Genomic DNA, 27,649 nt, shown 5'->3' on the forward strand with positions numbered 1-27,649 from the left:
ATATTTTCTATGTGTTATCTTTCACTTTCTTGAAAGTATCCTTTCTAAAGAAAAAAAAAAAGAGAGAGATAAGGTGTGGCTCATGGCTGTAATCTCAACACTTTGGGAGGCTAAAGTGGGCAGATCACTTGAGCCCAGGAGTTCGAGACCAGCCTGGCCAACATGGCAAAACCCCATCTCTACAAAAAATACAAAATTTAACTGGGTGTGGTGGTGCATGCCTATGATCGCGGCTACTAAGCAGGCTGAGGTGGGAGGATCACCTGAGCCCAGGAGGTCGAGGCATCGGTGACCTATGATAGTGCCACTGTACTTCAGTACTCCATCCTGGGTGACAGAGCAAGACCTTGTCTCAAAATTTTTTTTAGCTGGGTGTGGTGGCTCACGCCTATAATCCCAGCACTTTGGGAGGCCGAGGCAGGCGGATCATGTGAGGTCGGGAGTTGGAGATCAGCCTGACCAACATGGAGAAACCCCATCTCTATTAAAAATACAAAATTAGCTGGGCATGGTGGTGCATGCCTGTAATCCCAGCTACTTGGGAGGCCGAGGCAGGAGAATCACTTGAACCTGGGAGGCAGAGGTTGCGGTGAGCTGAAATTGCACCATTGCACTCCAGCCTGGACATCAAGAGTGAAACTCCATCTCAAAAACAAAAAAGAAAAATTTTAAGTTTATTATGTACCTATTAAAATTTTTTTATAATTAAAACAAATGCTAATGGCGGTATTATTCATAATAGCCAAAAAACGGAAATAACCAAAATGTCCATTGGCTGATGGATGGATGAACAAGTTGGCATATCCATACAATGAAATGCTATTTGACAATGAAAAGGAATGAAGTACTGATGCATGTTACAACCTAGATGAACCTTGAAAATACTATGCCAGACACAGAAGACCATACATTGCACAATTCCATGTCCCTAGGGGTAAGAATGGGGGAGGTAACTCCACTAGATTTCTTTTGGGGTGATGAAAATGTTTCAGAATTAGATTATGGTGATGGTTGCACTATACATTTACTAAAAATCATTGAATTGTACACATAAAATAGGTAAACTTTATGGGGTTTGTTTTTGTTTTTAAGAGAGAGTCTTGGTTTGTCACCCAGGCTGGATTGCAGTGGCACAATCTCGGCTCACGACAACCTCCACCTCCCAGGTTCAAGTGATTCTCGTGCCTCAGCCTCCCGAGTAGCTGGGATTACAGGCGTGTGCCACCATCCCCAGCTAATTTTTGTATTTTTAATAGAGATGGGGTTTCTCCATGTTGGCTAGGCTGGTCTTGAACTCCTGGCCCGAAATGATCCAACTTCCTCGGCCTCCCAAAGTACTGGGATTACTGGCATGAGCCATCATGCCAGGCCTGTTTTATGCTATTTAAATTATACCTACTAAGGTTAGGATCCTAACTGCCACTCACTAACTGAAGTGTCACATACTTTATTCGTTGGCGTGTATATACTCAGTTGTCCCAGCACCATTTGTTGAAGAGACTATTCTTTCCCCATTGGCACTTTCCCCATTGTTAGAAATCAGTTGACCATAATCTATAGGTTTATTCCTAGATTCTCAGTTTTATTCTGTTGATCTATATGTTTACAAATAGCACCAGTTACCACAGCAGCTCTCCTGTAGTAACAACTCTCCAATCCCAGTAGCTTAAAACAGCAAGCATATTCTTCACTCACATTACATGTCAGGGACTATGGGTTGTTTGCTACAGTTCTGTTCCACGTGGCTTCTCATCCCAGGACCCAGGCAGAAGAAACAGTCTCAATATGGGGCAGTGTCCCTCTGGCTAAGGGAGAAAGAGGTTCATTCACGCAAGCAGTGGCTCCTAAGGCTTCTCTTAGACCTAGTGTAGGTCATGTTCACTCATGTTTTATTGGTGAAAGCAAAGAAGGCACATGGCCAAGGCTGACAATGGAGAGAGGAAGTATACTCACCCTGTGGGAAGGCATAACAGCCACTTGGCAGTGGGCAGGGGTGTGTGTGTGTGTGTGTGTGTGTGTTTATAATCTGTTTATAGGGAAGGGAACAATGAAATAACTGACTGTAGTGATCTTCCTCAAGTGAGTTAACCTCTCTAGGCCTCAGTTTCCTCATCTACAAAATGAGGAGATAAGAGTACCCATTTCATGAAGTTTATTGGGGTTGTCAGGATCAATAAGTGATGACATATACAGTAGGCCAGATACATGGTATGTACTATTTAAGAATTAGCCGGCTGGGCGCAGTGACTCACACCTATAATCCCAGCAATTTGGGAGGCCAAGGCGGGCAGATCACCTGAGGTCGGGAGTTCGAGACCAGCCTGACCAACATGGAGAAACCCTGCCTCTACTAAAAATACAAAATTAGCCGGGTGTAGTGGCACATGCCTGTAATCCCGGCTACTCGGGAGGCTGAGGCAGGAGAATCGCTTGAACCCGGGAGGTGGAGGTTGTGGTAAGCCGAGATCATGCCGTTGCACTCCAGCCTGGGCAACAAGAGTGAAACTCCATCTCAAAAGAAAAAAAAAAAAACCAGAATTAGCCACTGCTACTATTGTTATTGTTTTCTCCTCAACTCCATCTGGCAGACCTTTACTCGCCCTATAAGGCCCTCCTCAAATACCATCCTCTTTATAGTTCTTACTCTTTTATTTCCTGCCAACCAAGTTTCTGCCCCCATGGCATTTGGAAGCTCAGTGGCAAAAGTTCAGGGATTTCGGGGTTGGGCAGTGTGCTTGACTTTTTGTTCACATGTTCAGACAAAAATAATTACATTCACATTAAAAATGTCTCTTACCTTATTCTGGGCTAGTGAATGTTCCCTTTCAATGTCTTTTAGATAGCTGCCAGAGACACTATCTGTATCTCTTCCTCCTACCTTGTACCTCATTATCAGTGTTTGAGAAAGGAGTTGATGACTGAATTCTCAGTTCTAGCCAAATGTGAATGGGGATCTCATAGTCAGTTCAGGCCCAAGTTTTGGGTGCAGACTGTAAATGGCTTTGGGACAATAATATTCTATAAACCATATAACAGTAGTTTTCTAGGCATATTTCCTATAGGAATCTTTATCCAGGGCAAAGGCATTTGGGCTGCACCAAAGTCCCAGATGCCTTGTTATAAGGTAGCTCTCAAACAGTAGCTCATCAGATCCCGTCTGCCAGCTCTAATCAGTGGGGAATATCAGATTCTTTTTTTAAGCTTTGAGGGGATCTGGGATATGGTTTGTTTCTTTCATTTTTGGGAGGTTTCACTTTGTTAGATATACATAAGATTTTTAAAAATGTTTTCAGTCAAATTGAATTATTTCCTTCTTCCTTACAGTGTAAGGCAAACATTGGTGGGCACCGATCTTCCTGTTCATTCTGCAAGAACCCAAGAGAAGGTGAGTGGCGAAAGTGGTAGCAGTTTTTATCTCGTGCATTGAGCAAAACAAATTTCATGTTTTCCTTGGCTTTGAAGAATTATCATCCCTAAATCCAAGTTGATCTACAAACCTTTTTTTTTTTTTTGAGATGGAGTCTCGCTGTGTTGCCCAGGCTGGAGTGCTGTGGCACCATCTTGGCTCACTGCGACCTCCAGCTCCCAGGTTCAAGCAATTCCCCTGCCTTAGCCTCCTGATTAGCTGGGATTACAGGCATGTGCCACCACGCCCTGTAGCCCAGCTAATTTTTTTGTATTTTTAGTAGAGACGGGGTTTCACCATGTTGGTCAGGCTGGCCTTGAACTCCTGACCTTGTGACCCGACCCACCTTGGCCTCCCATAGTGCTGGGATTACAGGTGTGAGTCACTGCACAAGGCCTGCAAACCTTTATTTATTTATTTATTTTTGAGACGGAGTCTCGCACTCACCCAGGCTGGAGTGCAGTGGCGCAATCTCGGATCACTGCAAGCTCCGCCTCCCAGGTTCACGCTGTTCTCCTGCCTCAGCCTCCCTAGTAGCTGGGCCTATAGGCACCCACCACCATGCCCAGCTAGTTATTTGTATTTTAGTAGAGACGGAGTTTCACCGTGTTAGCCAGGATGGTCTCGATCTCCTGACCTCGTGATCCGTCTGCCTCAGCCTCCCAAAGTGCTGCGATTACAGGCGTGAACCACCACGACCCGCCCAAACCTTTCAAAAGTGCAATTTGAGCTGGGCATGGTGGCTAACGCCTGTAATCCCAGCACTCTGGGAGGCCAAGGCAGGTGGATCACCTGTGGTCAGGAGTTCAAGACCAGCCTGACCAACATGCCAAAACCCTGTCTCTACTAAAATTACAAAAATTAGCCACAGGTGTGGTGGCACATGCTTGGAATCCCAGCTCCTTGGGAGGCTGAGACACTAGAATCGCTTGAACCCAGGAGTCAGAGGTTGCAGTGAGCTGAGATCTCGCCACTGCACTCCAGCCTAGGCAACAGAGTGAGAAAAAAAAAATTGCAGTTTGGTGCCCAACTTAACGTAACCTGTTAGTAAATGATTTCAAATCTTATTTTCACCAGAGGAAAGAGATAGGGTTGTGGGCTTCTAGGCTAAAGTGGCTAAGTGGGCAGCTGAGCAGAGGTCAGTATATTGTTATTTGGAGTACATTTAAGGATTAAGGATGTTAGGTTGAAAAAGAGTCTTTATGACATCAGTCTGTGTGGCAAACCTTTCTCCCACTCCTACTTCTTTGAAGTTATTGGGAATCATTTGCTCTATTGTTTTCTCTTTTACACTCTGTAAGCATTTCAGGATTTTCAAGAGAAAAACATTTGTTAAAATAACAGTAAAAATATAAATAAGAGAAAATAATCAGGATGTGGGGAACATTTTATTATTTTAGAGGAATAAAACTACCAGCTTCTCAAGCACTTATCTTTAATGTAAATTTCTTTAGAGAAATTTCAGGTAGGCAACTTCGAGGAGTCAGACACATGCATCCATAACAACAGTCCTGTAGTCATCCCTTAAGGAAAGCCACAGCATGACCATAAAATATAGTTCAGTGCAGGGATTCAGGTAGCCTTCTGTTTGTTGCAAGGTTAGAGTTTAATGTGCCTACAAGGAGTTTCTTAGGTGGGCTTTTGGCCTCTTGTGGAGATTTTACTCTGGTGAAGACTGAAAGGCAGGTGTTCTGAAAATCTTTAGGGGAAGGCTGTGTATGTTCTAGAAACCAAACCAAAATGTGGGAAGGGGGATGAACAACTGAGATTTTTGCTTGTTAGGTCACTTCAGGTTAGGCAAAGTTGTGTTTTTTTCCCCCACACAAGAAACACTTTTTTTCAAAGCTATTCCAGCAAATGAATAGATAGTTTTTTGTTTTTTTTCTTTTTTTTTTTTGAGACGGAGTCTTGCTCTGTCGCCCAGGCTGAAGTGCAGTGGCGCAATCTCGGCTCACTGCAAGCTCTGCCTCCCAGGTTCACGCCATTCTCCTGCCTCAGCCTCCCAAGTAGCTGGGATTACAGGCACCCGCCACCGTGCCCAGCTAATTTTTTGTATTTTCAGTAGAGACAGGGTTTCACTGTGTTAGCCAGGATGGTCTCGATCTCTTGACCTCGTGATCCGCCCGCCTCGGTCTCCCAATGTGCTGGGATTACAGGCGTGAGCCACCGCTCCCGGCCATGAATAGGTAGTTTATGAAAACCACTGGGCACCATACCACTAAGATGAGACAGCTTTAATCTGGAAACCTGTCACTGCTATTATGTAATCTCTATATTGCTCTCATATAATACCTCTTTTTGAGCCACATGGATTCCAGTGAACCCTCCAAGAATGAATTAGTTACAAGAATGTGCCCCTAATTATAAAACAAACTATAAAGACAAATTATCCTGCTGTAGTAGGACATTTGAAATAAATCATTTATATTTTGAAGGACGTCTGCCCATTATGTTTATTTGCATATAAAGGAGCTACGTGCAGATAGGGTCTGTTCCTAGCTTCACTGGAGGAGGGCCTGTGGTCTTACAGGATATGAGTAGCTGTTTGAGCACTGTAACACTGGAAGAAGCAAGGCTTCTAGATGTGTGTTTGGGATATGTGTTTCTACTAAACCTTAAGTAAGGGCCATATCTTCGGTAATTTTGTCCCCAGATGTGTTGTTATCATTGATTATGATAGGTTCAAGGTGTCATGAAGGATTTGTTACATTTAAATGTTTAGTAGGTGATATAGAGATTTCATAAGATTACATTTTTTAAATGCTTGGATAGTTTCTTCTGTGAACTATTTCATGTCCTGTCTCAGCTTCACTTAAAATATTTTGTCAGGAACTGTCAGAGGACTTTTTATTAGATATTTCTGAGACAATATTAAAAGCATTCCAGGCCGGGCGTGTTCGCTCACACCTGTAATCCCAGCACTCTGGGAGGCCGAGGCAAGTGGATCACCTGAGGTCAGGAGTTCGAGACCAGCCTGGCCAACATGGTGAAACCTCGTTTCTACTAAAAATACAAAAAATTACCTGGGCGTGGTGGTGGGCACCTGTAATCCCAGCTACTCTGAAGGCTGAGGCAGGAGAATCGCTTGAACCTGGGAGGCAGAGGTTGCAGTGAGCCAGGATCATGCCATTGCACTTCAGCTGGGCAACAAGAGCAAAACTCCGTCTCAAAAAAAAAAAAAAAAAGGCATTCCAGTATGAGTATTTGCTGGCAGGTAAGGAGAAATTACAGTAGCAGTGTTTTTTCTTTCTTTTTTTTTTTTTTTTGATAAAGCCTTCTAGAGATTCTCTTTGTTTCTGTTCCACTAGTGACAGAGGCCAAGCAAGAATTAATAACCTACCCTCAGCCTCAGAAAACATCCATACCAGCACCATTGGAAAAACAGCCCAACCAGCCCCTAAGACCAGCTGATAAGGAACCTGAACCCAGGAAGAGGGAAGAAGGCCAAGAGTCACGCTTAGGACATCAAAAGAGAGAAGCAGAAAGGTATCTGCCTCCTTCTCGAAGGGAAGGGCCAACTTTCCGAAGAGACCGAGAGAGGGAGTCATGGTCTGGAGAGACACGCCAGGATGGAGAGAGCAAAAGTAAGTAGTTTGTCAGGGCACATACCAGACTGTGATCATCACAATGGAGCATAGATGGCCAATGTTATGTCCGGGAGCTATCTGCTTTCCAGTACCCTAAGAGATCTGTGCATGACCTGATGACAGAGGCCATTGCTGTCTGTGGACTTTCCTGTACTGCTTAAAGGAATCTATGCCCTTCAAATAGTAAATTGCTATATGAATGCAGTAAGGCATGATTTTAGATTTCTAAGTATTGGTGAAGAAAAGTATGCAGTATTTATTTGTTTAGCATTTTTTTACAGAACCAGCCTTGCTAGTAGCATCTATAGTAAAAAATGACAGTCAGATTCTTGGGACTTCAAAAATTTATCTTTCTCTCCCTATTGTTGCCCTTCTCCCATTTATGGTTGATTCAGCTATCATGCTAAAGCGTATCTATCGTTCCACACCACCTGAGGTGATAGTGGAAGTGCTGGAGCCCTATGTCCGCCTTACTACTGCCAACGTCCGTATCATCAAGAACAGAACAGGCCCTATGGGGCATACCTATGGCTTTATTGACCTCGACTCCCATGCGGTGAGTGTCCTCCACCTTGGATTGGCCTAGGGACAGATGGCTAAAGAACCTTCAAGAAGGTTTGACCGGGGGCCGGGCCTGGTGGCTTACGCCTGTAATCCCAGCACTTTGGGAGGCCGAGGTGGGTGGATCACGAGGTCAGGAAATCAAGACCATCCTGGCTAACACGGTGAAACCCTGTCTCTACTAAAAAATACAGAAAAATTAGCTGGGCGTGGTGGCAGGCGCCTGTAGTCGCAGCTACTCAGGAGGCTGAGGCAGGAGAATGGCGTGAACTCCGGAGGCGGCGCTTGCAGTGAGCTGAGATCGCGCCACTGCACTTCAGCCTGGGTGACAGAGCAAGACTCTGTCTCAAAAAAAAAAAAAAAAAATTTGAGGGACTTCTTGATCATTTGAATTCTTGTGTGCTACCTGATATCATAATCCCTCTTGCTCTCTCCTTTGGGTTTATTGTTCATTCAGGTGAGGTGACAGCCCTCAAAAGTTAGGATCCCGTCTGGTTTTCTAGGTTCATTTTTTTCTTGTGTCATTTACTGTTTCCAGCTTACTCGCTTGTGAAGAATCTGAGTACTGAATCCTTCATGATTTTAGTGAACTTTCTGATTTATTTTGTCCAGCCACAGATGGTTTTATATTTGATGATAAAACATTTCCTCTTTTTCCTCAAAGTATTTATAGATTCCTGTGGCTTAAATTTTTAGTTGCGGGGCCTTTTTCTATGGAAGTAAGGTGAAGATAATGAAAGTCATTGGTATTTCTTAGATTTTTCATGCTCAAAAGTCACAAGGGACTTTGTAAACTGAATCTGATTGATGATAATTGCAACCTAAAAGAAGAGGATTTGAATTTCTGAAGTTTATGCCAGAACTGACATCTATTCTGACTCCTGTTCCAATCAGTCCTTCATTAAAAGTTGCCTGTTTCTGCCAGTATGCTCTTACTGTTAAAATTTTGACAGAATATAATGTAGTAAATTTATCCTCTGAGAAGGAAAATCCACGTTCACTTCTCTTTCAAAGGAGAATTTTTCTGTCTTTGGGTTCTGGCTTTTTCTGTCTCTGGGTTCAAGTGTGTCTGGTTCTATAGGAAGCTCTTCGTGTGGTGAAGATCTTACAGAACCTTGATCCGCCATTTAGCATTGATGGGAAGATGGTAGCTGTAAACCTGGCCACTGGAAAACGAAGGTAAGGCAGAAGGGTGAGGATCTCTTGTGCTGCCCCCACTTGTGTTTTTGGGAGGAAACTCCTTTTCCTGGCTGGAAAAACAGTAAAGCATGATGTTTTCCTAACATGGACTGCTTCAGATAGGTGTTTATTACAGTTTCTTTCTGAAGCCTGACTTGTCCTGACTCTCGAATTGTTTTCTTTCTTGAATAATGCTAGGTACTTTTGTCCTTTCCCTTTTGACTGTCTGGTATCTTTGGGTCCCAAATGGCCTGGCGTGGTAGCACATATCTCTATTCCAAGCTACTAAAGAGGCTGAGGCGAGATGGGGAGCGGGTTACATGAGCCCAGGAGTTCTAGGCCATAGTGTGCAATGAAGATGCCTGTGAATAACCACTGTACTCTACCCTGGGCAACACAGCAAGACCCTATCTCTTAACAAAAAAATGATGGTACAGTTTTGGATGTGCGGACAGATGTCAATACATTCTTGCCCCTTGCAATCCTAGGAAAATGCTGTCCTGGCTTTTCCTTCCCCTGACCTTGTGCATATTTCCATAGCACTGGGAAATCTAATTTCTCTTTCCTCCTTCACTCATCTTGACCCAGGAGTGGTAACTTGGAAATGGCCGTGTCAGAGAAACAGGCTTACCAATATGGGGCATATCTTGCTCTAGCACCCGCCACTTAATGGCTGTTTTGCTCCACCACTTGGCTTTGTAAGAGTCTTACTGCTCATTGGGCAGGCGTGGTGGCTCACGCCTGTAATCCCAGCACCTGGGGAGGCCGAGGCAGGCAGATCATGAGGTCAGGAGATTGACATCATCCTGGCTAACACGGTGAAACCCCGTCTCTACTAAAAATACAAAAAAAAAAAAATTAGCTGGGCGTGGTGGTGGGCATCTGTAGTCCCAGCTACTTGGGAGGCTGAGGCAGGAGAATGGTGTGAACCCGGGAGGCGGAGCTTGCAGTGAGCTGAGATCATGCCACTGCACTCCAGCCTGGGCGACAGAGCAAGACTCTGTCTCAAAAAAAAAAAAAAAAAAAGAGTCTTACTGCTCATTCTTTCAGGAGTGTCTGGACCACCCAACCTGCTTGCTGTCTAGGTTGGTTCCTTTCCCTGCAAAATGAGGAACAGAGGATTTCTCGATAGGAACTGTAGGATTAAGTACTCGTCAAATGCCACTTGGTAGCAGCCTTAAGAATTGTTGTGTTATCTGTTGCAGAAATGATTCTGGGGACCATTCTGACCACATGCATTACTATCAGGTAGGCTGTAACAGGTGGGGAGTGCTCTATTAAAATCCTCAGGTGACTATAAGGGTGATCTTGAATTTTCTTTAGTGGGTGACTGTTAAGGTGAATGACCATTGGATAGTTCTGTAATTTTAACTTGCCTTTCTGTGATAGGGTAAAAAATATTTCCGAGATAGGAGGGGAGGTGGCAGAAATTCAGACTGGTCTTCAGATACAAATCGACAAGGACAACAGTGTAAGTAACCTTTGTTTTATTTCTGTTGCTCTTTTTTGCTTGACTTGCTACTCATTACTTGACATCTGTGTGATCACAGTTGGCAAGATACCCTGTTGACTGAGGGTGCTCATCCAGAGAGAGGCATCTGTAGATGCACCTATTTGTGTTGGTCACCCTAATTCTTGGGTTCTTGATGAGTCTCCAGTAAGGGCTTCACTGGACAGAGACTAACATTGGCTCTGATCTTGTTACCTTTAGCATCATCTGACTGCTACATATATGATTCTGCTACTGGCTACTATTATGACCCCTTGGCAGGAACTTATTATGACCCCAATACCCAGGTGAGTTTGGGGCTTTTTTTTTTTTTTTTTTTTTTTTACTCTGTCAATGATTCTTTTGAGAAAAGCACCCATAATTTGCTACTTGAGGATTTTATTCCCTGGATTCTCTGGATGCTCATTGCATGAAAAGTGGAAAAGTTTAGATCTATGGAAACAGAACTGTTGCCTATATGGAAAATCAGTGCCTTGTGGCAATACAGGTAAGAACAGTGTTGCTCTTGAAAAAGTGGACAGTGGGTGGTCTGAATGTGTCCTGGTCCCTGGAGTGGGTTTTTAGATTGATGTGGACTCTTCTTAGACTTGTAAGTAAAAAAGTTGTTTTTTCCCCTAAAAGGGAACTGTGCGCCTTAGACCTGGAATTGCTGGGAAACTGAAACATTCTGTAGACTTACTTGTTTCCAACTGTATCGCAGCAAGAAGTCTATGTGCCCCAGGATCCTGGATTACCTGAGGAAGAAGAGATCAAGGAAAAAAAACCCACCAGTCAAGGAAAGTCAAGTAGCAAGAAGGAAATGTCTAAAAGAGATGGCAAGGAGAAAAAAGACAGAGGAGTGACGAGGGTAAGAGGAATTGTTAATTTGCTGTCTTTTGCCACATAGTTATTAAAATGTTGGAGGTACGAACAGAGGATATCTATGTTTGCAAGTGTAAAGTAACTTTAAAAATACTCTGTCAGCCGGGCGTGGTGGCTAACGCCTGTAATCCCAGCACTTTGGGAGGCCAAGGCGGGCGGATCATGAGGTCAGGAGATTGAGACCATCCTGGCCAACATGGTGAAACCCCTGTCTCTACTAAAAATACAAAAATTAGCTGCGTGTGGTGGTACACGCCTGTAGTCCCAGCTACTCAGGAGGCTGAGGCGGGAGAATTGCTTGAACCCTGGAGGCAGAGGTTGCAGTGAGCCGAGATCGCGCCACTACACTCCAGCCTGGCAACAGAGCAAGACTCTGTATCAAAAAAAAAAAAAAAACTCTGTTAATGAGTATTTTTACCTGGTGTAGGCAATTCCCTCACCTCTTATATCCCAACTCTCTCTCTTTTACAAATGGGAAAACTATGGATGGTAGAACAAAGTGGCCCAGCTCAAATCCCAACACCTCAGCTCCATACATTTTCACTTTTCTACATTCCTTTTTTAGTGTTTGACTTTATACACATTTCTCTAGTTGTAATTATAGCAGGAGATACTGTTTAGTCACTTTTTATCATAAGTATTTTTTCCATGTTTCTATATACTCTATTATTTTTAATGCCCACATGGTAAAAATTCACGGTATAACTGTACCTTCATTTTCTTCATCTCTCCTACATTTTTGTCTTCTCTTTCTAATCTTTTCTTTTTCCTTTTTTTTTTTTTTTTTTTTCTGAGACAAAGTCTTCCTCTGTCTCCCAGGTTGGAGTGCAGTGGCATGATCATAGCTCACTTCTACGTCAAACCCATGGGCTTAAGCAGTCCTCCCACCTCAGCCTCCCAAGTAGCGGGGACTACAGGCATGAGCCACCATGACCAGCTAATTTTTGCTTTTTTCTAGAGACAGGATCTTGCTAGATTGACCAGGCTGATCTCGAACTTCTGGCCTCAAGTAAGCTTCCTGTCTCAGTCTCCCAAAGTGCTTCAGTTACAGGCAAGACCCACCTTGCTCGCCTCTTTCTAATCTTATACTGTCATAATATATAACATTTAGCATTTTGTTTCTTCTTTTAAATTACTCCCTATGGCACATTTTCAGAATCAGAGATGATGAACATTTTTACATCTAATACAAAATCAAATTATTAGGCAGAGTGCAGTGGCTCACACCTGTAATCCCAGCACGTTGGGAGGCCAAGACAGGTGGATGCCTGAGTTTAGGAGTTTGACACCAGCAACATGGTGAAACTCCATCTCTACCAAAAATACAAAAAAAATTAGCCTACTGTGGTGATGCATGCCTGTAGTCCAAGCTACTTGGGAGACTGAGTTAAGAGGATCGCTTGAGCCCAGGAGATTGCAGTGAGCTGTGATTGTGCCACTGCACTCCAGCATGGACAACAGAGCCAGACTTGTCTCAAAAAAAAAAAAAAAAAAGAAAATCTGCCGGGCATGGTGGCTCATGCCTGTAATCCCAGCACTTTGAGAGGCCAAGGCAGGCGGATTACTTTAGGTCAGGAGTTTGAGACCGCCTGGCCAATATGGTGAAACCCCCATCTCTACTAAAAAGACAAAAATTAGCTGGACGTGGTGGCGCAAGCCTGTAGTCCCAGCTACTCAGGAGGCTGAGGCAGGAGAATCTCTTGAACCTGAGAGGCAGAGGTTGCAGTGAGCCAAGATCACACCTACCTTGATATCAGTTATGCATTAGTGAAAATGGATGAATTTGCTTGTGGTTCAATTCATAACACCTTTTTTTCCCTTTTTTTTCTTTTGAGACGGAGTCGCTCTGTCGCCCAGGCTGGAGTGCAGTGGCGTGATCGATCTCAGCTCACTGCAACCTCCGCCTTCCAGGCTCAAGGGATTCTCCTGCCTCAGCCTCCTGAGTAGCTGGGATATCAGGCGCTGCCACAACGCCCAGCTAATTTTTTTATTTTTAGTAGAGACGCGGTTTCACCGTGTTGGTCAAGCTGGTCTCGAACTCCTGACCTTGTGATCCGCCCACCTCAGCCTACCAAAGTGCTGGGATTACAGGCATGAGCCACTGCGCCCAGCCTTTTTTTCCCCTTCTAACACTGTTAGTTGTTTAGAGATACAGAAAAGAGGAGAGAGAGTGTGTGTGTGTGTTTAAAAACTTGAGTCATACTGATTTAATATTTGGACTCTGCTTCAGCCACTTAATCTGTCAAACTATATTCCCAATCATTTGTAAAATTAAGATAGTAAAGCTTACATAGGAGGATCATAGTAAAGTCTGAAGAAGACAATGTTTATATATACATGCCTCATCTGGTCTGACATACAGTAATCATGCAATATATACTAACGTTTTATTTTATTTTATTTTATTTTTTGAGACAGAGTCTCTCTCTGTCACCCAGGCTGGAGTGGAGTGGCACGATCTTGGCTCACTGCAACCTCTGCCTCCCAGGTTCCAGCAGTTCTTCTACCTCAGCCTCCCAAGTAGCTGGGATTACAGGCCAAAACCACCACACCCAGCTAATTTTTGTATTTTTACTAGAGACAGGGTTTCACCATGTTGGCCAGGCTCACCTTGAACTCCTGACCTCAAGTGATCTGCCCACCTCGGCCTCCCAAAGTGCTGGGATTACAGACATGAGCCACTGTGCCTACTGATGTTATGTATTTTAAAGGTTCTTTATTTCAAATTCACTATAGCAATGTTACAGATATTTCCGTAATGTTGAATTAGGAGGTTTGGAAAGTCAGCCTAATTTCAACAGGGTTAACTCTTAATCAGTTTTGTTTTTGTTTTTTTGAGACAGAGTCTCGCTCTGTTGCCCAGGCTGGAGTGCAGTGGCGCCATCTTGGCTCACTGCAACCTCTGCCTCCTGGGTTCAAGTGATTTACCTGCCTCAGCCTCCTGAGTAGCTGGGATGACAGGCATCCACCACCACACCTGGCTAATTTTTGTATTTTTAGTAGAGGTGGGGTTTCACCATGTTGGCCAGTCTGGTCTCGAACTCCTGACTTCAGGTAATCTACCCACCCCAGCCTCCCAAAGTGCTGGGATTACAGGTGTGAGCCACTGCACCCGATCTTAATCAGTTTTTTCTTTGTTTTTTTGGTTTTTTTTTTTTCTGAGACGGAGTTTTGCTCTTGTTGCCCAGGCCGGAGTACAGTGCCACGATATTGGCTCACTGCAACCTCTGCCTCCCGGGTTCAAGCGATTCTCCTGCCTCGGCCTCCTGAATAGCTGGGATTACAGGTGCGTGCCACCACTCCCAGGTAATTTTTATATTTTTAGTAGAGACGGGGTTTCGCCATGTTGGGCAGGCTGATCTCGAACTCCTGACCTCAATGATCCATCCGCCTCAGCCTCCCAAAGTGCTGAGATTACAGGTGTGAGCCACTGCACCCGGCCTTTATCAGTTTTTTTTTTGTTTCTGTTTTTGTTTCTTGAGAGGGAGTCTTGTTCTGTCACCCAGGCTGGAGCACAGTGGCACAATCTTGGCTCACTGCAAGCTCCGCCTCTCGGGTTCATTCTCCTGCCTCAGCCTCCCGACTAACTGGGACTACAGGTGCCCGCCACCACGCCCAGCTAATTTTTTGTATTTTTAGTAGAGATGGAGTTTCACTGCATTATCCAGGGTGGTCTCGATCTCCTGACGTTGTGATCCACCTGCCTTGACCTCCCAGAGTGCTGGGATTATAGGCGTGAGCCACCGCACCCAGCCCAGCCTTTATCAGTTATTATGAGTGAATATCATGTGAGAGTTACCTCTGGTTTGATCAGTTTCAGGAAAATGCCAGTGAAGGGAAGGCCCCTGCAGAAGACGTCTTTAAGAAGCCCCTGCCTCCTACTGTGAAGAAGGAAGAGAGTCCCCCTCCAGTAAGACCAACATTGATCCCGTGGACCTAGGGCTGGGGCTGGGGATGGTTCCGAGTAGAAGAGGAAGCGCAAAGGCTGATGCCTTCCACTGGTGTTGGTCTTTTACCTCACTATGTCTCCCGAATAAGGATTCCCATTTCTTTTGAGTACAAGCATGAGATAAAGTTTTCTGTCTGCTAATGGGGGTATTACTGGAGAACCAGAGGCAGTTATCTGGACTCTTTCTCTCTGCCCTGTGCCATTCTTACCAGACGAGATGCCTAGCCCTTTTTATCATCTTGTTCTTGTCAGTTCTCTAAATCACCAAGGAAACCCGTTTTCTCAGCCTCAATCTTTCCTGCCTTTTGGCATCACACAAGAATCTCTTAGATATGGAGTGCATGCGTGGTCATTTTTTTATAGTTTCTGCCTGTTGAGAGTGAATGATGCTAATATTGGTGCCCATTTTTTAGATGCCTTCAAGCAGTAGTCTCAACCTAATCACCAGTGATTCTGATTGAATGCAGGTATATAACAATAGTGACCATGCATTATTTATTTATTTTGAGTGATCATAGACCAATGATTATGCATCATTATTTAACAGTTCTTATAAGGTACCCTTTTTCTGCTCCGCATTATTAATTCAGCTCATTGTGGCATCTGTCTTAACCATGCTTTGCCTTTACCTTACATATGAGCTGGATCTGTCTACCGAAGTGCCTATTAATGCAGTTTCTTTTAGTTTACTTCCTAAATCCTCTTTGCTAGAGTCTTAATGAAAGTCATCTTTTCTTCCCTCCATGAGTTACAGTAATTTGGAGGTATTTATCTCTTCCTCTTTGTAATTTGTAACCTTTTACTATTTTCTATGTTTATTTTCCTTTCTCTTCCTTCTCCTCACATTCTGTTGCTAGAGTCACTTCTAAAGGAATCTTTCTTGTTTATTCTTAATGAACAAGGAGCAAAGCCAAGCTCTGGCCATGTTGCTTTCATCTGGGAAATGAGCAGCATGGCTAGTGAGTTTATTTTGAACCCAATTCAATGAAATGAGATGCCCATATCAGAATATCAAAAAAAATGGACCCCAAAATATAGGTTGAATTTGGTATTGATCCCTGGCCTTCTCCTTCCAGCCTAAAGTGGTAAACCCACTGATCGGCCTCTTGGGTGAATATGGAGGAGACAGTGACTATGAGGAGGAAGAAGAGGAGGAACAGACCCCTCCCCCACAGCCCCGCACAGCACAGCCCCAGAAGCGAGAGGAGCAAACCAAGAAGGAGAATGAAGAAGACAAACTCACTGACTGGAATAAACTGGCTTGTCTGCTTTGCAGAAGGCAGTTTCCCAATAAAGAAGTTCTGATCAAACACCAGCAGCTGTCAGACCTGCACAAGGTATTAGGGGAAGGAGCTATGCCCTTTCAAACTGTTGACTCTTGGCCGGGCTTTGTGGCTTATGCCTGTAATCCTAGCACTTTGGGAGGCCGAGGCGGGTGGATTGCCTGGGCTCAGAAGTACAAGACCAGTCTGGGCAACATGGTGAAACCCCCTTTGTACTAAAATACAAAAAATTAGCCAGGTGTGGTGTTGTGTGCCTATAGTCCCAGCCACTCGGGAGGCTGAGGCAGGAGAATTGCTAGAACCTGGGAGGCAGAGGTTGCAGTGAGTCGAGATCGTGCCACTGCACTCCAGCCTGGGTAACAGAGCAAGACTCCATCTCTTAAAAAAAAAAAAAAAGGCCGGGCGCGGTGGCTCACGCCTGTAATCCCAGCACTTTGGGAGGCCGAGGCGGGCGGATCATGAGGTCAGGAGATCGAGACCACCCTGGCTAACACGGTGAAACCCCGTCTCTACTAAAAATAAAAAAAAAATTGGCCGGGTTTGATGGCGTATGCCTGTAGTCCCAGCTACTCGGGAGGCTGAGGCAGGAGAATTGCTTGAGCCCGGGAGGTGGAGGCTGCAGTGAGCCAAGATCGTGCCACTGCACTCCAGCCTGAGTGACAGAGCAAGACTCCGTCAAAAAAACAAAACAAAACAAAAAAAACCTGTTGACTCTTATTATTGATGGGGATTATAGGGAATAAAAAAGATTATTTAGGTCGGGCCTAGTGGTTTACACCTGTAATCCCAGCACTTTGGGAGGCCAAGGCACCTAGGTAGATCACTTGAGATCAGGAGTTTGAGACCAGCTTGGCCAACATGGTGAAACTGTCTCTACTAAAAATACAAAAATTACCTGGATGTGGTGGCACATGCCTGTAATCCCAACTACTTGGGAGGTTGAGGCAGAAGAATCGCTTGAACCTGGGAGGCAAAGGTTGCAGTGAACCGAGATCACACCACTGCACTCCAGCCTGGGTGACAGACCAAGACTCTATCTCAAAAAAAAAAAAAGCAGCAGCAGCTTATACAATCCTTCCTCAGTGTATATCAGCCCCAGTTCCTATCATTAAAACAGTCCAATTCAAGAATGAATTGCTCTGGATTAAGGTTATGCCTACCCTCAAAGAACTTCCATGTATAGGCCGAAGCCAAGCATTATGACTGTGGCTAGGGTGCCAAATATGGAGGATGGGTAGGAAGAGAAAGGGTTGTGGAATAGGACATTACTTGCTGGGTTTCTCATCTTAGCTGTGTCATTAACGTTACAGTTGGACCTCAGATAAGCCCCTTTTCTTCTTTGGTCCTTGTAACTTCATCTGATTCTATCCAGCTCTGACAGTGTGCAGTTTTCACCATAGGTGAGTCAAATTCTGCCATTTCTTCATGTAGTGAATATTGTTATGAGCCACAGCACAACATCTATACTTGGGATGTTAAACCGACATACATTGGTCTTCCCCTGTAGTATTCCCATTTATATGAACTGACCAAGGATCCAAATTATGGACAAATAAAGTCCCTAAAGGGACTCACATTCTCAGAGCAATTTGTTTCACACCCCTTCTCTAGTAGATGTTGCAAGAGCAGGTGATGGAACTAGATTCAGACTTTCTCTGAATACAGAGCTCAAAGTTTTATTTAGCTAAAAGCTGAGAAGTTCTGCTTTTGGTAATAGGTACACTACTTTTCCCAGCCATCTCTGTGGAGGCTTTGCAAAGATAGGACTCTGAAAAGCTCCTGATAATCCCTGGAACAGACTACCTCCCATGTCCTTTGACCTGAAGTTGTGAGTTGTCAGACTGACACATTGAAATTTCACCCATCTGATGTAAATACTAATAAATGGCTAAAGAGATAAAAAGTAATCGTCAGGAAAGAGGAGCCACAGGTCTGGTGAATTCACAAACTGAACTGGTCATAGGACAGTGGAAAGTAGACTGTAGTACTTTTCCTTTCCTTAAGGTCGTCTGCTACAAAGAACCACCACTTCATGTAAGAGCTGCTTTGGACTCCTTAAGTTTCATACATATGTCTGAGGGCTTGTGTAGTAGAGCCATGCGTGAGGAATTTGCAACTCTCAGAGCAGTCTCTTGGAACCCTGGGGCTCCTTTCCATGTTTCTCTGGGGGCTGAAAGAGTGACTCATGTCTGGGAATGGTATGTATGGCAGAGTATGTGGGCATTTGGTTTTCTTCACTGGTGTGCCCACATCCTCTGTCCCATGATTTTCAACTTAGATAAAGAGATAGATATTTGTTTCCCACATCTTGGAGATAAGTAAAATGATATTCCTCTTATGCCATACCACATAACTAATCTGCATGACAAGACCAGTTAGGGATTGTTGGTTGCAGGATACAGTGATCATTTAGTAGATCTGGTCAATCAAAAGAGCTACAATCCAAAAGCAACTATTGGGAAAGGCCTAGAAGCATCTCTAGGACCATTGTTTCTTAGACCTATACTCATAGAATTGCCTCTCTTCTCAGCAAAACCTGGAAATCCACCGGAAGATAAAACAGTCTGAGCAGGAGCTAGCCTATCTGGAAAGGAGAGAACGAGAGGTAAACTTTGGTGACCTATTACTCCCTTGACCTCAGCTCTTTTTGCTTTCTGATATAGACTTCATAGGCTGTGCTGATCCCTCCTTATAAGAAGATGGAGAACAAAAGCAGCCTCAAAAGATAGTGCATACATTTGCCAAATTATATAATACAATCAAAATAGGTGCTTTTTATTATTTGTAAGTTTATACTTCAATGAAGTTGATATCTTTTTTAAAAGGTGGTGTTAGGGTCTCTAGGTAGATAACACTCCTCTTTCCTGCTTAGCTTTTAAATTAGTTGAGTTAATGAACAAGTGTTGAATAGCGCTGCTGAAATAGCATCTTTTACTATTAAAGGCTAAGCTGGAGGAAGTAGCTTAGTGTCAGAGTCAAATGGACTTGCTACCTCAACCACACAGTTAGGGTGAATTACCCAGTCATAGGCTTCACTGGCCTCTCTCATGATGGTTAAGAACCCACCTATGAGTCAGGCACGGTGGCTCACGCCTGTAATCCCAGTACTTTGGGAGGCTGAGACGGACGGATCACTTGAGCTCACAAGTTTGAAACCAGCCTGGGCGACATGGCGAAATCCTATCTCTACAAAAAATATAAAAATTAGGTGGACATGGGGTGTGTGCCTGTAGTCCCAGCTACTTGAGAGGCTGAGGGAGGATCGCATGAGCTGGGAGGCAGAGGTTGCAGTGAGCTGAGTTTGTGCCACTGCGCTCCAGCCTGGGTCATAGAGCCAGACCTTGTCTCAAAAAAAAAAAAAAAGGAAGCCACCTGTGGAGAGCCAGGCACAGTGGCACATGCATGTAATCCCAGCAGTTTAGGAGGCTGAGGTGGGAGAATTGCTTGAGCCCAAGAATTCCAGGCTGCAGTGAGCTATGATCACAGCCCTGTACTCCAGCCTGGGTCACAGAGTAAGTCCCTGTCTCAAAACCAAACAAAAGAATCCACCTATGGAGGACTGTTAGAGATAGTGAATTCACAAACTGAACTGGCCATAGGACAGTGGAAAGTAGATTGTAGTACTTTTCCTTTCCTTAGAGTTGTCTACTACAAAGAACCACCTCTCCATGTGAGAGCTGCTTTGGACTCCTTAGGTTTTATATTATATGCCCGAGGGCTTGTATAGTGGAGGGCTTGTGTACTTTCCCCTGCTTCTCAGAAGGGGAAAAGACAGCGGAACCAAGCGTGCCAACTTATTCTTTCCAAATGTTTAAGTTAGGAAGTCACTGCTTTCTCTAGAAGAACGTGTAAAGGAGTGAGAGATTCCAGGAGTTACCAAGTGAGCTACTTTCACTTTAAAAGAAATAACAAGGCCGGGTGCGGTGGCTCACACCTGTAATCCCAGCATTTTGGGAGGCCGAGGCTGGTGGATCCTGAGGTCAGGAGTTCGAGACTAGCGTGACTAACATAGTGAAACCCCGTCTCTACTAAAAATAGAAAAATTAGCTGGGCATTGTGGCACTCACCTGTAGTCCCAGCTACTTGGGAGGCTGAGGCAGGAGAATCGCTTGAACCTGGGAGGCGGAGGTTGCAGTGAGCTGAGATCACGCCAGTGTACTCCAGCCTGGGCAACAGAGTGAGACTCTGTCTCAAGAAAAAAATAATAATAATAACAGCAATGGGGTAGAATTTCCCCACTCCCCAATTCCCTCAGGTGGCAATCTCAGGTCTGCTCTTCTGCTTACCAACAGGGAAAGTTTAAAGAAAGAGGAAATGATCGCAGGGAAAAGCTCCAGTCTTTTGACTCTCCAGAAAGGAAACGGATTAAGTACTCCAGGGAAACTGACAGGTAAGCCAGGAACTCTTCATTCAGCCTAGGCCTCAAGGCCTAATGATAAAACCACCTCCTCCTTTAACTGTACTGCTGTTTTCTGTCTCAGGGAGATGATATTATGAGTAGATTCTGTCTGAACTGCTAAAACATGAGGTCTGTGCCAGCCTTTTTACTATCTGTCTTTATACGGGGAGTGTGCATGGAAGGTTGGCTGGCAGCTTCGCCTTCCCAAAGCCAGGGCTGGAGTAGCCATGATCGGGAACCCTTTCTGTCTTCATCAGTAATACTGCACCCTCTTTACGGGCCTGATAAGAATGTCACACTCTTGGGCTTTTTCTCTAGGGAACCTCCATTCTCACACATAGGTGCTAAATAAATGGTTGGCTGCTGATGAAGATGTATGATATCTAGCTTCCTATACTTGTTTTCAGTCAGCTAGTTCCCAAGTTGTAAGCCCAGAGTTAAATAGAATTTGTTGATAACCCACTGTTTACAGGTGTCAAGTGCAAGAAATACTCAGGTGGACAAGACATAGATTATCCTTGACTGAACACAGAATAGACAAGACTTAGGTGATGGTGCGTCTCATAGGGCAGACACAGAAATCAGTGGGGAAGGGAAGGGCATTTCAGGGAATTTCATATACCAGGGATACAAGAGCTTATGATGTGTTTGAGGAGTTGCAAATAGTTTGATGGTCCTGAACACTGCAGGTATATTGTTGAGTGATAGTAGATAAGCCTGGTCCAAAAGATGCAGGCCAGTTCGTGAAGTTTAAACACCTTGAACACCTTGCTAAGGCTTTATCTTAAAGGCAGTGGAAGGTCATGGAATAATTTTAAGCAGGGTATTGACTTAGCTTTGCATTTTGGAGAGATTACTAATCATGTGGAAGATGAGTTTGTAGAGAGACTAATGCATTATGCAAATTCTATAGTAATTCAAGTGAGAGATCATGATTGCCTGAGTGAAGGTGATGAGTCTAGAAAGGAGAGTGGCCTATAATCCCAACACAGAGAGGCTGAGGAAGGAGGATCTCTTGAGCCTAGGAGTTCCAGGCCAGCCTAGACAACATAGCGAGAAGGGAGACCCTGCCTCTATTTAAAAAAAGAAAAGGAAAGAAAAGGAGTGTGGCTTAGAGAGAGGTGTCAGATCTGCCAGTCTTTGTGATCACCTGGGGAAAGGGAGAAGTCACTGATGGTGTTCAGGTCTCTGGTCTCTGGTCTCTGGATAGCTAGGAGGAGAAGGGACAGTAAAGTCCTTGAAAAGGAAAAATGGGGGCCAGGCGTGGTGGCTTACGCCTGTAATCCCAGCACTTTGGGAGGCCAAGGCGGGTGGATCACAAGGTCAGGAGTTCGAGACCAGCCTGGCCAAGATGGTGAAACCCCTTCTCTACTAAAAATATAACAATTAGCTGGGCGCTGTGGCAGGCGCCTGTAATCCCAGCTACTCAGGAGGCTGGGGCAGAAGAATCGCTCAAACCTGGGAGGCAGAGGTTGCAGTGAGCTGAGATCATGCCACTGCACTCTAGCCTGGGTGACAGAGCAAGACTCTGTCTCAAAAAAAAAAAAAAAAAAAGAAAAGGAAAGGAAAAATGGGGCCAGGTGTGGTGGCTCACACCTGTAATCCCAGCACTTTGGGAGGCTGAGGCAGGTGGATCACTTAAGGTCAGGAGTTCGAGACCAGCCTGGCCAACATGGTGAAACCCTGTCTCTACCAAAAATATAAAAAAATTAGCCAGGTGTGGTGGTGGGTACCTGTAATCCCAGCTACTCGGGAGACTGGGGCAGGAGAATCGCTTGAACATGGGAGGTGGAGGTTGCAGTGAGCCAAGATTGCACCACTGTACTCTAGCCTGGGTAATAGAGCGAGACTCCAAATCAAAAAAAAAAAAGAAAAGAAAAGAAAAGGAAAAGTGGGTAACAAGTGGATGCATGAGCAGGAGGAAAGGGAGATAATTGACAGAGCAAGGCCCTTGAGGAGGCTGGACAGGTTTTGGGGCTCTGGCATTCCAGCTTATTTGATCCAACCCACAATAAGAGAAGTATTTTTGTATCATGGCCCAATAATAAAGTGTGTGTGTGCACAACTGAAAAAGTTTTCATCTAAAATACTTTCTTACCAGGTACAGTGAACCCTGATATTTTTATTCAAGTCTAGTCTCTCTTCATTTTTATGAGTTGTTACAGTGGAACCATTTAGTGTGACATTCCATTGGGTCACATTCCATTGTGACATTCTCTGCAATTTGAAATACAGTGGATTAGGACTAGGTGAAGGAGTCAGCCATCAGGAGGAAGGACACCTTGGCCTTGAGTCTTCTGGGACAAGGCTTAGGTGGGGTGCGGAAAGAGACCCTTCTTTATTCTCAGCACCCTTTATACCACATTCTCCTGGCTCTTCTCCTTTCCAGTCACCTTTTCTGCTCCTCTTCCTTTTCTGGATAAATCCAGGTGTTCTCTAGGACTCTTCTCTCAGTGCTTCTTTGGTCTTGCTGCTCTACCCTCTTGACCTGGGCTTTCTAAGGTACCCATGGCCTCAACCACCACCACAGTCTAACAAGTCCAAATCTCCTGTATTATTATTTCAGAGTAGCAGCATCATAGCATCACTGTCTACATGGTCTGATCCATCCTCCTCCTTTATCCTCTGTGTCCAATTAGTGACCAAATGCCTAATTAAGTCTTGCCCCCTGTCTTAGTCTGTTTTATGATACCATAACTGAATACCACAGACTGGGTAATTTATAATGAACAGAAATTTATTTGGCTCATGCTTCTGGAGGCTGGGAGGTCCAAGATTGAGGAGCTGCATCTGGTAAGGGCCTTCTTGCTGTGTCACCTCATGGTGGAAAGTAAAAGAACAAGAGAGCTTAGGCAAAAGAGGGGGTTGGGAGAAAGAAACCAGACTAATCATTTTATCAGGAGAACCCACTCCTGCAATAACAGCATTAATCCATTTGTGAGGGCAGAGCTCTCATGACCTAATCACTTCCTGAAGTTTCACCTCTCAATACTGTTGCATTGGGGATTATGTTTCCAACATATGTACTTTGAGGGACACATTTAAACCACAGCATCTCCCATTCTATTCCACCTCCACACTGGACTCCTACTCCCAGTCTTTGCTCCCACTGTTCTTCAGTCCATTCTCTACCCTGCCACCAAAATGACTTTTGTAAAGAGAAATCTACTCTTATAACTTGTCTTTTTACAAACCGTATACCTTGCCTACAGGGAGGCCTGAGCTCCAACTTTTGCCAGAAGGATGAGGTTCAGAGACATGATTTAGCTTAATAAGTTAAAGGTTTTTTACAGTCTGACCCCATGCAGCCTTTTTTTTTTTTTCCTTTTTTTTTGAGACAGAGTCTCATTCTGTCGCCCAGGCTGGAGTGCAATGGCACGATCTTGGCTCACTGCAACCTCCGCCTCCCAGGTTCAAGCGATTCTCCTGCCTCAGCCTCCCCAGTAGCTGGGACTATAGGCTAATGTTTGTATTTTTAGTAGAGAGGGGTTTCACCTGTTGGTCAGGGTGGTCTCGAACTCCTGACCTCAGGTGATCCACCCGCCTTGGCCTCCCAAAGTGCTGGGATTACAGGCGTGAGTCACTGCACCCGGCCACCAAGCAGCCTTACCTTTGTCAGTTTCTACTACTACTCTCTTGGACAAATTGTCTTTTGTGTCTCCTTGCTTGTGTCCTCCTTTTCTCTTACACAAACTCATTATTTCGAGATCCAATTCAGATGTATCTTCCTGTTGAAATTCCTGTCATTTTTGGTGATGCCCCTTCAGAGTTTTCGTTCCTTCTACTGCATTTCTTTTTTTTTTTTTTTGAAACAGAGTTTCACTCTTGTTGCCCAGGCTGGAGTGCAATGGCGCGATATCGGCTAACCACAACCTCCACCTCCTGGGTTCAAGCGATTCTCCTGCCTCAGCCTCCTGAGTAGCTAGGATTACAGGCATGCGCCACCACACCCGGCTAATTTTGTATTTTTAGTAGAGACAGGGTTTCTCCATGTTGGTCAGGCTGGTCACGAACTCCCAACCTCAGGTGATCTGCCCACCTCAGCCTCCCAAAGTGATTCCTTCTACTGTATTTCTATAGCAGACATCTACTGTTGCTACATCCATGGTTGAGCTCTCTTCAATGTTCTATAAGCATCTCTTGACATAATTTTTGAGACCTTTCTTGTGAACAGGGCCATATCTTAGTAGTCTGTGTACCCAGCAACAAAACATAGCTATCAGGCACTCAGAGGTACTGTTTAATATACTTACTTAATAAGAGGCAGATATGAATCAAGAGGACAGAGATTTTATATTAGGCTTATAAGCAGGTCATCATCAAAATGATGGTGTCAGGTTGGGCACGGTGGCTCATGCCTGTAATCCAGCACTTTGGGAGGCCAAGGCATGCGGATTACCTGAGGTCAGGAGTTTGAGAGCAGCCTGGCCAACACAGTGAAACTCTGTCTCTACTGAAAAAAAAAAATTAAAAATTAGCCAGGTGTGGTGGCGGGCACCTGCAATCCCAGCTAATCGGGAGGCTGAGGCAGGAGAATCGCCTGAACCCAGGAGGCAGAGGTTGCAGTAAGCTGAGTTCGAGCCATTGCACTCCAGCCTGGGCAAAAAGAGTGAAACTCCGTCTCAAAAAAAAAAAAAAGGAAGTGATGGTGTCTGCTTCTTTTGCAGTGATCGTAAACTTGTTGATAAAGAAGATATTGACACTAGCAGCAAAGGAGGCTGTGTCCAACAGGCTACTGGCTGGAGGAAAGGGACAGGCCTGGGATATGGCCATCCTGGATTGGCTTCATCAGAGGAGGTAAAATGGTTTCCATCTTTTGGGGGGTGACATGAACCTGGAATGTAATTAACTTTCACTTTCTGGCCTAGAGTGATGTCTTTGCCATTTTGCTGGGCTTTCTCTACTGCTGGGATAGGACATGAGAGTTGAACACTTCAGCCTTGAATACTGGGTTATAGCTTGGCAGGCTGGGCCCTTTGCAGTTTGGAGTTAGGAAGAGAAGGAAGGAGTTGGAATGGATTTCATCATACTTTTACACGGAGTAAATAGTAGAGCAGTATCTGAGGCAGTTTGAGACTGAAGAATCATTTGGGCAAAAGAACCAGGGAATCAGCAATGAAAGGTACAGAGGCATCTCTGAGAGGGACTGTCAGCGGAAGTCTTTGGTGGCTAAAATTTAAGGAGCATGTTGTTCTGGTTCCCATGAAGGACTTTGCCCCTCATATTTCAAGACCCTCTAGAAAAGGTGATAAGAGGGAACATTACCCATTTTGTGTTGGCTTGCTTCTCCTCTGAAAATGCCAACCATAAGAGATTGGCTTATTTCTCTCCTACCGAGTTTCTCATATCTCTGGTATTAAAGCCTGTATCTTGCAATCATAGCATCACCACCCACCTTAATTCATCTTGGGTATTTGTTTAATAATGAAAGATTCTTTTCTTTTTTTTTTTGAGACAGAGTCTTGCTCTGTCGCCCAGGCTGGAATGCAGTGGTGCGATCTCAGCTCACTGCAACCTCCTCCTCCCAGGTTGAAGCAATTCTCCCACCCCAACCTCCTGAGTAGCTGGGATTACAGGTGCGTGCCACCATACCCAGCTAATTTTTGTGTTTTTAGTAGAGACAGAGTTTTGCCATGTTGGCCAGGCTGGTCTCGAACTCCTGGCCTCAAGTGATCCGCCCACCTCAGCCTCCCAAAGTGTTGGGATTACAGGCGTGAGCCACTGTGCCCGGCCAAAAGATTCTTTAAAAAAATTATCCTGCCAGGGTCCGGGCGCAGTGGCTTATGCTTGTAATCCCAGCACTTTGGGAGGCCGAGGTGGGTGGATCACAAGGTCAGGAGTTCGAGACCAGTCTGACCAATATGATGAAACCCGTCTCTACTAAAAATACAAAAATTAGCTGGGTGCAGTGGCGCGTGCCTGTAATCCCAGCTACTCAGGAGGCTGAGGCAGAAGAATGGCTTGTACCGGGGAGGCAGAGTTTGCAGTGAGCCAAGATCTTGATCGTGCCACTGCACTCCAGCCTGGGTGACAGAGCGAGACTCTATCTCAAAAAAAAAAATTATTCTGCCAGGTGTGGTGGCTCACATCTGTAATCCCAACACTTTGGGAGGCCAAGGTGGGCGGATCACTTGAGGCCAGGAGTTCGAGACCAGCCTGGCCAACATGGCGAAACCCTGTCTCTACTAAAAATACAAAAATTAGCCGGGCGTGGTGGCAGGTGCCTGTAGTCCCAGCTACTCAGAGGCTGAGGCACAAGAATTGCTTGAACCCGGGAGGCAGACTTGCAGTGAGCCCAGATCGCACCACTGCACTCTAGCCTGGGCGACAGAGCATGACTCCATCTAAAAAAAAAAAAATTATCCTATATACTGCTTCTTACTAGTCCAGAAATGCCTGTGGTCAAAGACCAGCGCTGAGGCTAATTAATCTATAGGGCCCACTTCATAGTTTGTCTTTGTTTTACAGGCTGAAGGCCGGATGAGGGGCCCCAGTGTTGGAGCCTCAGGAAGAACCAGCAAAAGACAGTCCAACGAGACTTATCGAGATGCTGTTCGAAGAGTCATGTTTGCTCGATATAAAGAACTCGATTAAGAATGGAGACAAGTTCCATGGGACACAACCTCCCTCTTGTTTTGTTTGTCTCTCCTTTTCTTTTGTTACTGTTCTTGCTGCTAGAACTTTTTTAAATAAACTTTTTTTCAATGTGATTATCTTTTTGTTATTTTTTTTTTCCCAGAGATGGGTGGGAGTGGGGCTACTGGTAGGAGAGAGAGAGTGCTCCCCGTCTCTACTAAAAATATAAAAATTAGCCGGGCATGGTGGTGGGCGCCTGTAATCCCAGCTACTGGGGAGGCTTAGGCAGGAGAATCACTTCCAGGAGGTGGAGATTGCAGTGAGCTGGGATTGTGCCA

At 44.8% G+C, this 27,649-nt stretch overlaps 1 protein-coding gene across 9 annotated transcripts in view; it reads left to right on the forward strand.

The window, feature by feature from the left end:
- Positions 1-27,445, forward strand: part of RBM6 (RNA binding motif protein 6) — a 135,763-nt gene extending 108,318 nt beyond the window's left edge. For 6 of the 9 annotated variants that reach the window (XM_034956495.3, XM_055109972.2, XM_034956504.3 and 3 more), the window contains 14 exons: positions 3,325-3,385; positions 6,715-6,990; positions 7,389-7,549; positions 8,636-8,733; positions 9,939-9,981; positions 10,123-10,204; positions 10,445-10,530; positions 10,944-11,090; positions 14,919-15,014; positions 16,130-16,390; positions 18,867-18,941; positions 20,629-20,726; positions 25,403-25,532; positions 27,204-27,445. In XM_034956495.3, the coding sequence (XP_034812386.1) occupies positions 3,325-3,385; positions 6,715-6,990; positions 7,389-7,549; positions 8,636-8,733; positions 9,939-9,981; positions 10,123-10,204; positions 10,445-10,530; positions 10,944-11,090; positions 14,919-15,014; positions 16,130-16,390; positions 18,867-18,941; positions 20,629-20,726; positions 25,403-25,532; positions 27,204-27,329 (1,740 nt within the window). In that variant the 3' untranslated portion in view covers positions 27,330-27,445. Of the gene's footprint in view, positions 1-3,324; positions 3,386-6,714; positions 6,991-7,388; positions 7,550-8,635; positions 8,734-9,938; positions 9,982-10,122; positions 10,205-10,444; positions 10,531-10,943; positions 11,091-14,292; positions 14,391-14,918; positions 15,015-16,129; positions 16,391-18,866; positions 18,942-20,628; positions 20,727-25,402; positions 25,534-27,203 lie in introns of those variants that run through there. The other 3 variants (XM_063602374.1, XM_034956498.3, XM_055109971.2) reach the window with 3 other exon arrangements.
- The last annotated feature ends 204 nt before the right edge of the window (positions 27,446-27,649 follow it).

Source organism: Pan paniscus, chromosome 2, assembly GCF_029289425.2.
Source record: "Pan paniscus chromosome 2, NHGRI_mPanPan1-v2.0_pri, whole genome shotgun sequence".
Taxonomy (NCBI): domain Eukaryota; kingdom Metazoa; phylum Chordata; class Mammalia; order Primates; family Hominidae; genus Pan; species Pan paniscus.